Source organism: Symphalangus syndactylus, chromosome 13 (assembly GCF_028878055.3).
Source record: "Symphalangus syndactylus isolate Jambi chromosome 13, NHGRI_mSymSyn1-v2.1_pri, whole genome shotgun sequence".
NCBI classification, from domain to species: domain Eukaryota; kingdom Metazoa; phylum Chordata; class Mammalia; order Primates; family Hylobatidae; genus Symphalangus; species Symphalangus syndactylus.
The window spans coordinates 32,254,267-32,267,065 of NC_072435.2; the positions used below are offsets into that span (position 1 = coordinate 32,254,267).

Genomic DNA, 12,799 nt, shown 5'->3' on the forward strand with positions numbered 1-12,799 from the left:
GTCTGTTGTCTAAATGCCAAGTGCCAGATAATAGCGCTGGAAGACATCACCACCATCCCAGGCCCCAAACAGGGTCCGGCCACAAGACCATGAGGTGGCTCCCAGCTCTTGCGACTCAAGTCATGTCTGATGCAGTCCTCTGAGAATGTCCAGATGCTGTGCTGTGGGACAAGCCTGCAGCCTCTCATGCTGACAAGGCCGGTCCCTGACAGGGGTCCTTGTCCCAAGCTCAGACACTGGTGGGGCCAGATGTGAGTATCTCCAAGTCACAGCTGTGTGCGATGGGTGTGGACGGGAGGGATGCTCTTGACCCCACCAGCCACCTAAATAGGGAGCCAGGCACGGCCCTGTTGCTCCCCATGGCTAGGGGCTGTCTGCAGTCCTCGTCATTAACCCTCCAGACAAGGGTAAGTCTCCCAGATGCCCTATCGGCAGAGGGAGCAAGCTCCAGGCCGGGCTGACTGCGCCACGGTCAGAGAAACCGTGAGACACGCTTGCCCACTGGCACCAGAGCGGCCAAGACCCGGGCCCGTGCAGGGGGCTGCTGGAGGAAGGGAGCTCAGACCTCGGTACCATGCCATCATGCTTTACCAGAACCACCCACAAATGCCACCGAGGAGGTGAGGAGGGACTCCTCATGAGGCAGACTTTATCACCTGACAGACGGGGAAACCGAAGCTTAGTGAGGTGTGGAGGCCCCAGGTTACAAGGAGCCAGTGGGAGGAGCAGCTAGTGAGACCTGAGGTCCGGACTCAGATCCCACCTCCTTCCGCTGTTCCAGAAGGGAGGCGGGTCCCACCACACTGCCTGCACCTGGCTGCCCTGCCCCAAGCGCTCACTCACCTCAGACTTGAAGGAGGCCTCGTCCTCTGAGTTGGACTCCTCCACCTCCAGGGCCTTTTTGGCCTCCCGGGGCTCACTCTCGGCCTTCACCTTCTCCCCTCTGGCGCTGCTCTTGTCCTTGGCCGGCTTCTTGTCCGAGAAGGAGGAGGAGGTGCGGGGCGAGGTGCCTGGAGCACTCCGGGACCCCTTCGAGCTGCTCTTCTTCTGCTTCTTGGCGCTGGGCTTTGGCGAGTCGGTGGTGGCCGGCCGCTTGCTGGAAGCCCGGGGTGGGGGTGGGGGTGGGGGTGGGGGCCCACCCTTGGGGGATGTGCTTTCCAGCTTGGTCTCTTTCAGGGCCATCTTGGGCTCCTTGAAGGCAGCCTTGGGCGGTGGCGCCTTCTCCTCCTTGGGCAGCCGGCCCTCGCCCAGCTTCCGCGAGGTGTCCTTGGAGCTTTTGGCCTGCTCACGCTCCAGCTCCTTGGAGGAGCTCTTGCTCTCGGAGTCTTTGCGGGGCCGCTCCCGGTGCTCCTTGGTCACCTTGTGCGGCTTGGAGGCCTTGCTGCTCTCCTTGTTGGCGTCCTGCAAGGCCAAGAGCAGGGAGGGCAAGGGGAGAGACAAGGTCACGTAGCATTGCGGGGTGCCCTGCTCCGCCACCCCTGACCCCTACAAAGCATAATCCACCTGATTCAGCCTCAGCTAGAGAAACTCTTCCATAAAGCAAAAAGGTAAGGCAGCAGGTTAGAGTTTTAAACGGAGCTGTCCCTTTAAACTACTAGGAAGTGTCAGTTGGTCCCCGGCAGCTGCAGGCTAAGATTCCCCTCAGAATTGAACTGACATTCCCTGAGGGATTCAAGAAGAGCACAGGGTGAGTCAGGCAGAGCATGGCCACTTCGCCCGCACCCGCCCGCCCTAACACCTTGCAGCCGGGCCTGGGAAAGTCAGAGGCTCTGCTGGCACTGCAGGGTGCTGGCGGGCACTGGAGGCAGCCCTGCCCCTCATCTCAGCCTCCTTCGCCCAGCACTCATGCTACGTGCGGGAAGCTCAGTGCTTCCTGCTTGGTCGCCCACGGGCTTCCTTTCTGAGCCCTGCTGGCCCCTCTCCCCAGGACTCCACACCCCCAGGGTCCAGCTAGCTCAGCCCTGGCTTCTGGGAGCCAACTGCTGAGCGCCCACTGAGTCCCAGGTACTGCACAGAGCAAACAGCTCCCGGGCTTCTCAGAAGGGAAACCGCCTGGGTCGCTTTCCTAAAACACCGAGGACATTCCTAGGTCTCCGCCTCGGAAACCCAGGGGGTTTAGGGTGGAGCTGGACTCGGGGGCTGATCCCATTGAGGACAGAGGTAAGATGATGGCAGAGAGCAGCAGGACACAGGCCCAGGAGTGAGCCCAGCTCTGTGACCTGCACACTGCAGGACCCAGGCAGAAAACCCCAGCCATCTGTACCTGCTTCCTCGAGGAAGGGCAAGGCCACCACCTCACTGGGCAACGGCGCAGGCCAGGCTGGCAGCGAGCACGCAGTGTGGGGGCTGCCAGCGGCATGGCTGAGTCGGCCCATCCCGCGGCCAGCCTGGGCGCTGCTGCTTGTATGCTGTATGTTTCTGCCCTACACCCCCTGCGACAGACACACTGCCAGCACTCCCCGCGGTGGGAGCCACGCCTTCACCTTCCCTACAGAGACCCTGTATCACCCCATGCACCCAGGAGCACTGAGCAGGCCTCTCTGCAGTCAGCCACCTGGGGCTCCACCCTTGCTAGGAAAGGAGCAGCGGCCAGCAGGTGCACGGCGGCCCCAGAGCCTGTCCAGACGATCGCGTACCAGGCCTCTCGGCACAGAAGCCAGCAGCAGCCAGACCCTGAAGGCCCTGGGGAGGGGCTCCGGGAGCAGTGAGAGTACCAGGGAGGAGGGGGGCCATGCTTCACAGATCCCCCAAAGACATGCGGGAGGGGCAAGCTGGGTAGAGGCCTCTCAAAACCACCTGAGTGTCCAGGGACAGACTCCTCCCAGCAAAAAACCACAGGGCAGACACAGCAGCTGCCCCATGGCCAGTCTCCTGGGCTGGCCATCTTCTTGCAAAGCCACAGCCCACATTCAGTGTTAAAGGCTCAGGAATAGTACCAGTGGCTGTGAGGCCTCTGCCACTTCCTTAGAGAAACGGCAAGCCCTGTGCCCGGCCTGGCTCTTCCACCTGGGACAGTGGGAGTGCCCCCAGAATCCCCCCAGCTGGCCTGGGCCATGCAGGGCTATCAGGGGGTGTCCCCTTGGGAGCTGGGGTGTGGAATGGGGCTGTGCTCCACAGCAAGCTCCTCCCCAAGGAGGGAGGTGTGAGACACTGCAATGCCATCTGCCACCCTGGCCTCTTCCAGCAGGGGACACACGCCCAGCTGGGCTGCAGGAGCTCAGCCGGGGTCACAGCCACCAAGGGCAAACTCCAAAGGCACGCCAGAGGCCCCTAACACAGTTCCCACTGTGCGCCCCTGGCCTGGGGTCTGAGCCGCCACTGCCACCAGGGCCTGCCCAGCTAGAAGGAGCCTTCCCACACAGGAGCACAAGCACCCGACACCACAGGTTCTGAAATTAGGCACTATGTATTTTTTGTTTTGTTTTGGTTTTGTTTTTTTTTTTTTGAGACGGAGTCTTGTTATGTCACCCAGGCTGGAGTGCAGTGGTGTGATCTCGGCTCACTGCAAGCTCCACCTCCTGGGTTCATGCCATTCTCCTGCCTCAGCCTCCCGACTAGCTGGGATTACAGGTGCCCACCACCACGCCTGGCCAATTTTTTTGTGTTTTTAGTAGAGACGGGGTTTCACCCTGTTAGCCAGGATGGTCTCGATCTCCTGACCTCGTGATCCGAATTAGGCACTAAATTTTAAGCATAACATGAGCGCTCTCCAGGGTGAGAAGCCATCAAAATCACGTTTGCAAGGTTGTCTGTGAACCTCCACGGGAAAAAGCAACCAGGCCAAGTACCTGACATTACATGGGTGACACCCGGCTCCCTGCAGCTGCTGCCAGGCAAGGCCGTGAGAGGGTCCTGCCCCCTCTACGAGGCTGTGGTTCCTGCCTGCCACGCCACTCTTGGGTGGGGGCTGTGAAGTGGGGACAAAACCCCAGGACTGAGTCCCCCAAAGCTGCTGCAGCTGCACTCACCAGCAGTCCCCCAGCCTGGGGATTCTGATGGGCAAGGCCCCAAAAGGCCCACCTATCCCATCTCTCTGGGCTCAGGGAGCCCTGCTGAGGCCCCTCTGCTTGGAGCACATGGCCCGGCCACTCACCCTCCAGGCAGAGAGCCAGTGATCAGAGGAGGGCGCTCAGCCGGGGAAGAGGCCGGTTCATGGGCCTGTGCCACCCAGGGCTTCACGGTGGGGCCGACGGCTCATTCACCAGGCTAGGGCTCAGGGCAGAGGGGCTTTCTCTCAGAATGCCCTCAGCAGACAAGTGCCTCGGCAGGACCCTGTGCTGCCCAACGCTCCCCACAGATGCCACCTATATCTCTCCACCCGGTGGCTGGAGAAGGCTCCAGGGACAGAGAGGGTGGAGCCCACAGGCCTCCTGAGCCTGGAGGATAAACTCACCGGCTGGGGCCTCCAGGGGTCTCAGAGACACTCTGGCAAGAGACACCACCAGCAGCCCCAGCAGATGCAGCCCCGCCAGCCCCAGGGAGGGCACCTCTCCAACCAAGAAGTCCTTTCTACGCAGGGTTTTAGGTGGCTTGAAGGGACCCGTACAGAAGAAATCCTGTTGTGGTGGCTGAGAGGGACACTGCCAAGATCCCCAGCAAGAGCTTTTCCTTCACTGAGCCTTCACAAGGCTCAGGGAGAGACAGGCCAGGAGGCCGAGTGGGGAGACCCCAGGGTTCCGTTTCCTACTCAGAGACTCCGGCAAGTCTGACGATTTCTAAGACCTGCTGGCCTTGGGGAAAGAGCCAGAAAGACCTGCCTGGGTGCTGCGGTTCTTCTCCCGCATGGCTGACGGTGAGTCTGTGAGGCAGCTGGAGAGCCCTGCCTGTCCCGCCTGGGATGGCCGGGCCCACATGCAGGGCCCGGCAGACAAGTGAGGCGAGGAGAAAGGAGAGGACAGTTGGAGAGATGTGTGGGTGGCGGGCACCGGGCAGCTGACCCGAGGGCCCATGCCGCTCAGCCTCCAGGAACGGCTGCGCTGAGTGGGCGGCTACGGAGGACTGGGGCGTGCTCAGGGGTTGAAGGGACACTGTGATGCCATCAAAGGGCTTTCTAGCTTGTCTTCTGAACTGCCGTTCAGGGACGGTTTAGAGAGAGAAGCCTCAGAAAGGCTGAGTGCCACCCACCTGACCGACTGGGCTGAGATGAGACTGTAAAAAGTTTCTTCCACACTGGAATTCCGCTGGCGCCCACCTGGCTTCCCCTGCCCTTCCTCCACGAAACTCTGCAGTGAGCCACAGCCCAAGATGCAAAGCGTGGCATAGCCAAGGGCAGGAGTAGCCCCAGCTGCCCTCAGGAGGGTCGAAGAGGTGGGCAGCTGCAGCCTAGACAGAGACACTCTACCCAGCGGCCGCCCCAACAGCCGTCAGCAAAGCTCTCAGGGCTTCAGGCCGAGCAGTCCTGGGGCCCTGCCATCACTTGGCAGAACGGGAGAGGACTAGGCAGGGTCTCTGGCCTCAAGATGAATAGGACAAAGAGCCCATGATCACGGGCTTATTCCTGAAATCCTAGGGAAGCGGCAGTGCGCAGCGAGGGGTGTGCAGAGAGCTCAAAGAGGAAGACGCCAAGGGAGCGAGTTCAGGTGCGGAAGGCCCAGCCCAGTGGAGGGAGGGCGCCGGGGGCCAGACCCACCACAGCTGGGCCCCGGCGCTCCCACGCGACTGGGCCTTCCGCCTCACTAACCTTGGAGCCGTGGGATGGTTTGGTCTTCTTGGGGTCAGAGAAGGCAGAGAGTGGAATTGTGGGTAACATGGGGTAGTCGGGACTGGGCCTGGACACCGTGTCTGCTCCTTCGGGCATTACCATCACCTAGTGACAGAGAAGAGACAGTCATTATCGATGGGCAGGGGGCCCACATGGGCCGGGCTGAAGGTGGTGGGGCTTCCCTCTGCAGGAGGGGAGAAGGGAGAGCCTGAGCGCTTTCCCGAAAGAATCCCAGGCGCTTCCCTGCTGGGGACTGGGTGCTGAGCACGCAGATGAAGCAGGCATGGGTGGGGAGCAAAGAAAAGCCCAGGGTCCCAGGATGGCTGGGTCCCGGTGGGGCCATGCGGCCTTCCGGGAACAGTGGACCGGAGGGCTGGCCCAAGAAGACTTGCGGAGCACACTGAGAATCATGAGAAGGCAGCTGTGGCCGAAGCCTGACCTACGCGCTGAGGTTTAGGGGGAACGGCTCAGAAGTGTGAGAGGCCAGCCAGACGCCTGCGACAGGCAGGCAGCAACTTCCCGGGGTGCACAGGGGTGCAACTCCAGTGGGTCCCACATGCCCAGGGAATGAGCCGTCCTTGGTGTGCAGTGACTGTAGCGGACCCGAACAGGGCAAGCGCACCCAGGCTGAGGCTGAGACCAAGGCAGACGACCTGTGCCTACCGAGGGGGCTCTCTGCAAAGCAGGCCCGAGTGAGCCAGCAAGCCTGCAGCATGGGGCACCTGCTCCTGCGCTCCGTCAGAGGCTACGGATGACCAAAGTTCTGGGGTCCTTCCAGGAGGGCTCCCAGGAAACACCTGCTGTGCAGGGGGAAGCTCGGAGCAAGGTCTTGAAATATCAACACTGCAAGTTAAGGAATGCCACCACCACAGAGAAAAGCCTCCCAGATGGCCGCAAGAGAGAACAAAAGAAGAAAACACACTTCAAAAAAAAGTATTGAAGTCGGTAGAAGAAGCACCGATAACAGCCTTGAGCACCTGTGGTTCCCGGCCAGCCAAGCCTTTCATCTAAGGATGCTGATGTCATGCGGCCATGGGGACATTGGCTGAAAAGAGGCCATGGGCCCCTAGGGTCCCCACTCTGAGCTGCTTCTCAGAGCCTGTCTGACCATAATAGCTCAGGACCGACAGCACGTGTGCCCCAGCCGTCCCTGAAAACACGCCACGGGAGGCCCTCCACGCTCTGGAGCACGCACACCATGCAGGCTCACGGAGGAGCCACAGAAGGCTGCCGTGCACAGACGGGCTTGCCAGGAGGCTGAGCCCCCTTCGCTCTCAGGCCCATTCCTTCGACTCTCATGGTAATTTACCTTCTTTCCCCTCAAAACAATGCCCTAGACTGACTGTTTCAGGATCACGCAGTGTCTCGCTCTAGCACAGACCCTTGAGAAAAAGGAACTGGGAACTGAACACGCAGATGACTCCCACCTCCTACAAGGTGCTGCCAGGAGGACCAGGCTCCCCGAGGGAAACACAGACTCTCAGCCACGGGGGCAGAGACAAGACACGGTCCTAAGGGGCACAAGGCTGGAACGGCGGAAAGTCCTACCCTCTCTCCCTTGAATTACCGATCTCCAAGCGACTCCCAGTAAGAGGAGCAGAGAAAGCCGTGCTCGCTGACACAGAAACCAGCCCCTCCTCCCGGGTCTCCCAGTACCCGCGGCGGGGGCTGGGGTCACCTGCTGCTAGACGGCCACTGCCTGGTCCCGGGAAGCCCTGAGAGGAGCCCCTGCCACCGAGGCCTCCGGCTGCTCCTAAGGCTGAGAGCCCCATTCCAGGGCAAGCCCCGGAGGCCTGGAAAGTTCCTGCCCAGCCAGCCAGCTCCCCAGACAGCCCACCCTCAGAGGGCAGAACGCCCAGCGCCTGGGGCAGAGACCCCCCACGGCGCCTGCTTCAGCCTGCCCGTCTCTCTGTAGAGCCAGCGCTCCCTCCTGACTGGCCCTTCCTCCCAGCCTCGCCCCACGCCTCCTCCCCGCCCCTGGCTTTTATGTGTTGAGACGATGCCCTCAGAGCCTTCATCGCTGCGGAGCAAAGGAAGCCGCCTCCCACAGGGAGTGAGGTCCTGGCTGCAGCCCAGAGCGGCCCAGGGAACGCCACTTCCCACAGCCACGCCACCACGGAACCTCCAGGGACGCCCAAAAACACCTACTGCAAACATGGTGAAAACATCTGGCCACGAAAGAAGGTGGAAAAGCGGAGCCAGGAGGGCGCTGGGGCCCAGCCCTCACATCCTCAGGCCACCCAGCACTCAGCCACGCCATCCACAAAGACCCACGCCGGCACCGCCCTCCCCAGATCAGAACCACAAGCGGGGCTTTACAAGGATCGCAGGACTCGCTCAAGCTTCTACATGGACAGACGCCTCCTTCCTCTTAGGAGAACGACGGCCACCAAGGACCTGACCGTGCCTCATGAGGAGGAAGGAGGACTCCCCAGCCCGACACTCATAGCCACAGTGCCCCAAATTCACTCAGGAGGCGACCCATCCCACCCGCATACCCCACACGTCACACATGCCACATACACACCTGACACATTCACATACTCTCCACATGTCACACCATAAGTGTGTGACACACCACACGTGCGTGACACACCACACACACTTCCAAGTGACATGACACACACGCTATGCACACCATACATGACACACCAGACAGCGTATGTACATACGACACAACACACATATACACACGCCACACACGCCACATGCCCCACATGTGACACCACACACCACTCACCCCTACATGCCACACATGCCACACACTGTACATGTCACACCCCACACGTACACACAACACACACCCCATACCACACATGCCACTCACACCATACACGAGACACATGCCACACACAACACACATACATACACATGACACACCACACACCGCGCACGACACACACCACGCCACCCCGGCCCACTCCATCACAGGCTTAGGCTGGCACCCAGGCAAAGGCTCTGTGGCCCTGGGCCCTGAAGGTGGCATTGCTGTTCTGTGACCAGGCCTCAGCCTGCACGTCCCTCCCTCCACGCACCCCTCCTCCATAACCACCAACAACCCTGCGCCCACTCTGTTGCCAAGAGCCCTTGTGGGGAACTCTGCGCCCCCACAGAGTCCGGAGGGCTCAACTCCAGCCACCGCATGGGGGTCCCGGCCACATGACTCCTGGAGAGCCCTGGCCCCAGAGCTGGCACTGTCGTCCGGCCTCCCGAAGTCAGAGGTGATGGCGATGCGCATGGCAGGGGCCCTGTGTGGAGGCCCTGCCCGGCTAGTTACAAGCCAGCTCCAGGCCCAGTCACGCGGTCAGACCGGCCTTGTGCCCATCCCTTCCCGGCACTTCCTGCAGGAAGGTGCTAATTACCCACGGCCACCCAGAAGCACAGGGTGACCAGCAACGAGTCACCTGCAGCCACCACGCCCTGGCACAGGTTGTGGAGCTCCCAGGTCCCCTCCAGCTCTGTTGGGCGCTGCCGTGTGACCTGCGCCTCGGGTCTCGGCCCCCAGCACCGACACCTCTGGCTGGGCACACGGGGCTGCAGCAAAGCAGCCTCGGCGGGGCGGCCCCTTGGCAGGCAGGGGCAGGGCACACTCACCCCGCCGGCCCGCAGGAGCTTGTACCGGAACTCCGTGGTGGGGTTGTTGAAGGTGAGCTTCTCGCAGCGCAGGTGGTTCACGGGCGGGTTGCCTTCCAGGTTCAGGAACAGGTCGTAGGTGAAGCAGACCTTCCTCGGCTCCTCCTGGAACAGAGAAAACAAGAAAGTCTGCATCAGAGGGTGGCCGTGGGGCAGGGACACAGCTCCCCAATGGCCCTGGTCCTCCCCTCTCCCTCACTGGGCCTCCGCTCCCCTCCCTCCGATTTGCACCCACTTCTCTCTCAGGGCACCTCCTGCCCTGCCCTTATTCAAAATCGACCAGCTTACTATGTGCAGCCAACTGGGTCTTGCAGGCCCCATGGCAGAAACAAAGCTCATTCATAGCCATGCTCTTGGACTGTTACGGGAAACATGTACCCCCCTCAACCCTCACAGCGCCACTAACGGACAGGGAAACCGAGGCACAAAGACACCAACTAACACGTGGCAGCACTGAGACCTGCCCCGGGCCTCTGAGGCCCACGATCTCACCACCTCTACTCCCTGCTTCCTTTGTAGCCAGGGCCAAGCCCGACAGACACAGGACGAAGGATGCAGACTCAAACGACAGAGCAGCACCCAGAGGGGGCAAAAGTACAAGGTCACGACCCAGTTTCCAGGAGGCTCTGTCCACTTTGGGTGCCGCCCCGCACCATCGCCACCCCAGAAGACAGGGACGCTCGCCTGGCACGGGGCAGGCGCTGATGGATTTTCCGCACGAAGGTGTGAGGAGTTCATGGGGTGGCCTGGAAAAGGGCTGTGAGTGAGGGGCTGTGATGAATACAGAAAGGCCAGGAGGGCTCAGGGCAGGCAGGCTTGCGGGAAGGAGCTGTGTGAACGGGCTCCTGTGGAGGCCCAGCAGCATGTGCAGGGGCTGCGTTTCTGTGAACCTTGAAATTTCGAAGCAAGACAATTTTTTTTTTTTTTTTTTTTTTTTTTTTTTGAGATGGAGTCTTGCTCTGTTGCCCAGGCTGGAGTGCACTGGCGCGATCTTGGCTCACTGCAAGCTCTGCCTCCCGGGTTCACGCCATTCTTCTGCCTCAGCCTCCCAAGTAGCTGGGACTACAGGCGCCCGCCACTGCGTCTGGCTAATTTTTTGTATTTTCAGTAAAGACGGGGTTTCCCTGTGTCAGCCAGGATGGTCTCGATCTCCTGACCTCGTGACCCGCCCACCTCGGCCTCCCAAAGTGCTGGGATTACAGGTGTGAGCCACCGCGCCCGGCCGAAGCAAGACAATTTCATCCGCTTTTCCTTAAGAACCCTGTCCCATCCCAAATGATGTAAGCCACAGGTCCCAGGGGAGTGTGGGAGAACCACACTATGACAAGCCTGAATGTCACATGGAGGAAGGGAGGTTTTCACAGAAACAATGTGCATGGGCCCGGCGCGGTGGCTCACGCCTATAACCCAGAACTCTGGGAGGTTGAGGCAGACGGATCACTTGAGGTCAGGAGTTTGAGACCAGCCTGGGCTATGTGGTGAAACTGTCTCCACTACAAATACAAAAATTAGCCGGGCGTAGTGGCAGGAGCCTGTAATCCCAGCTACTCGGGAGACTGTGGCAGGAGAATCACTTTAATCCGGTAGGCAGAGGTTGCAGTGAGCTAAGATCGCACCACTGCACTCCAGCCTGGGCGACAGAGAAAGACTGTCTGAAAAACAAACAAACAAACAAACAAACAAACAAACAAGCAAACAGACGTGCAGGTTCATGTCCTCCCATTATGGGCAGCTGGTGCTTGACAAGGGTGATGAGACCACTCAATGGGGACCAAGGAGCCTCTTCAACCAATGGTGCTGGGACAACTGGATACCCACTGGGGGAGAATGGAGGTGGCCCTACTCCACCCACACACAGAAAACAACTCAAAATGGATCAGAGACCTGGACGTAAGCACTAACGCCACACAGCTCTCGGAAGAAAATACAGGTATCAATCACGACACTGCATTAGGCAATTGTTTCTTATAATACAACACCAAAAGCACAAGCAACTAAGGAAAATTAGATCACGTGAACTTCAGAAACATTTCAAAATTTTGGCCCAGACATTGTAGTTTATGCCTGTAATCCCAGCACTTTGGGAGGCTGAGGCAAATGTAGAGACACGGGTGAGTGGGTACTGGGGGTGGGTGGGAGGTGCAGGAGTGGCTCTAACAGACACAGGGTTTCTTTTGGGGGTGATGAAAATATGCTGGAATTTAAAAATTGTGATGATTGCACAACACTGTGAATATACTAAAACCACCAAATCTGTATACTTTAAAAGGCTGAATTTTATGGTAGGTGAATTACAATGCACTTTGTTAAAATGCAGTCCACTGGGATAAAAATAACTAAGAGTATGGGTGTCCCGTGAAGGCTTCTGAGTTGGGGAACACTGCTCAGAAGCTGGAGACGTCACACCGGTTCAGTCAGCAGTGGGGATGCAGGGCAGAGCTCCGGGCCCAGCGTCCTCTGCACCCTCTTTATTCTCAGCCCTTTCCCCAGCAGCCTAAGCTCGCAGGTGTATGACCACACCCTCAGTCCTGGTGAGAGGGGACAGACCGAGGGGCTCGAGGTGCTGCAGCATGCCGTCTCTCCCCAGCCTGCCTGCAGTGCCGGACGGTTCGCACAGGTGGCACCAGGCTCCGCAAGCTCTGGGGACAGGCGCCTCCTGGGAGTCGGGGCCCAGCTAGCAACACAGGTGGCAGCGGCAGCTCCTGCGGCCGCCCACGAGTCCCAAGTGCACCTGCATGGGAAGGAGCCTCCAGAACCATGAGTCCGGTCAGGGCAGACAAGTGAACATGAACAGGTTCTTGATCCAAGGCCAGCTGGTGTGGCCGACAGTGACCTTGTGTGGGGAAAGCCCCGATCTCATAAGAGTCTCTGCCCCAGCCCCAGGCGGGGAGGTGTGACCTGTCTGGGCCAGGCTAGGGCTCCCTCCCCTTGTCCAAGGGGACATGTGACTTAGGCTTGGGTAAGGAGATGGAAGGGAGGGCGGCCTAGGGAGGGCTTTCCTTCCCAAGTCAAACAAAACTGCAGGGACAAAGTTTCTCGCCACCTCTCTTTGTCCTGCCAAAACGCGAGAGGTGGTGCCTGTGGGGGCGGCTACCACCACAGGACTATGTGGAGGGATGCCAGGCCCCGGCGCCTCTTGCCTTCTTGTCCTGTAAGAAGACCAGCCCCTACAGGAAGCCCTGCTACACACCTGGTCCGAGCAACTGAACGTATCCCTAACCGACACACCCCCCGCCAAGTCCACACTTCCCCTACGCAGCTTTCCATAAGGACGCAAATGTGGCCACGTGCCCCTCCTCTGTGTCCCCTGCCTTTACGGAGACACTTGTCCCAGGGGGCGGAGGTCCCTGCCAAACTGGGAACCTGGGGCTGTGAGGACTCCTCTCCTGTCTTCCCCCGAGGAACGCAGCTGACCCAGTTCCAAGTGAGCCAAGTGAGATGCTAGGGCAGATTGGAGGGGGATGG

General features: G+C 59.9%; 1 protein-coding gene across 4 annotated transcripts in view; it reads right to left on the reverse strand.

Moving 5' to 3' along the window:
- The window catches only part of MLLT1 (MLLT1 super elongation complex subunit), a 74,585-nt gene that overhangs the window by 11,327 nt on the left and 50,459 nt on the right, over positions 1 to 12,799 (reverse strand). For 2 of the 4 annotated variants that reach the window (XM_063615848.1, XM_055238264.2), the window contains exons 4-6: positions 9,296 to 9,439; positions 5,681 to 5,806; positions 844 to 1,401 (exon numbers count right to left, since the gene is read on the reverse strand). In XM_063615848.1, coding sequence (XP_063471918.1) covers positions 844 to 1,401; positions 5,681 to 5,806; positions 9,296 to 9,439 — 828 coding nt within the window. The remainder of the gene's footprint in view (positions 1 to 843; positions 1,402 to 5,680; positions 5,807 to 9,295; positions 9,440 to 12,799) is intronic. The other 2 variants (XM_063615849.1, XM_055238265.2) reach the window with 1 other exon arrangement.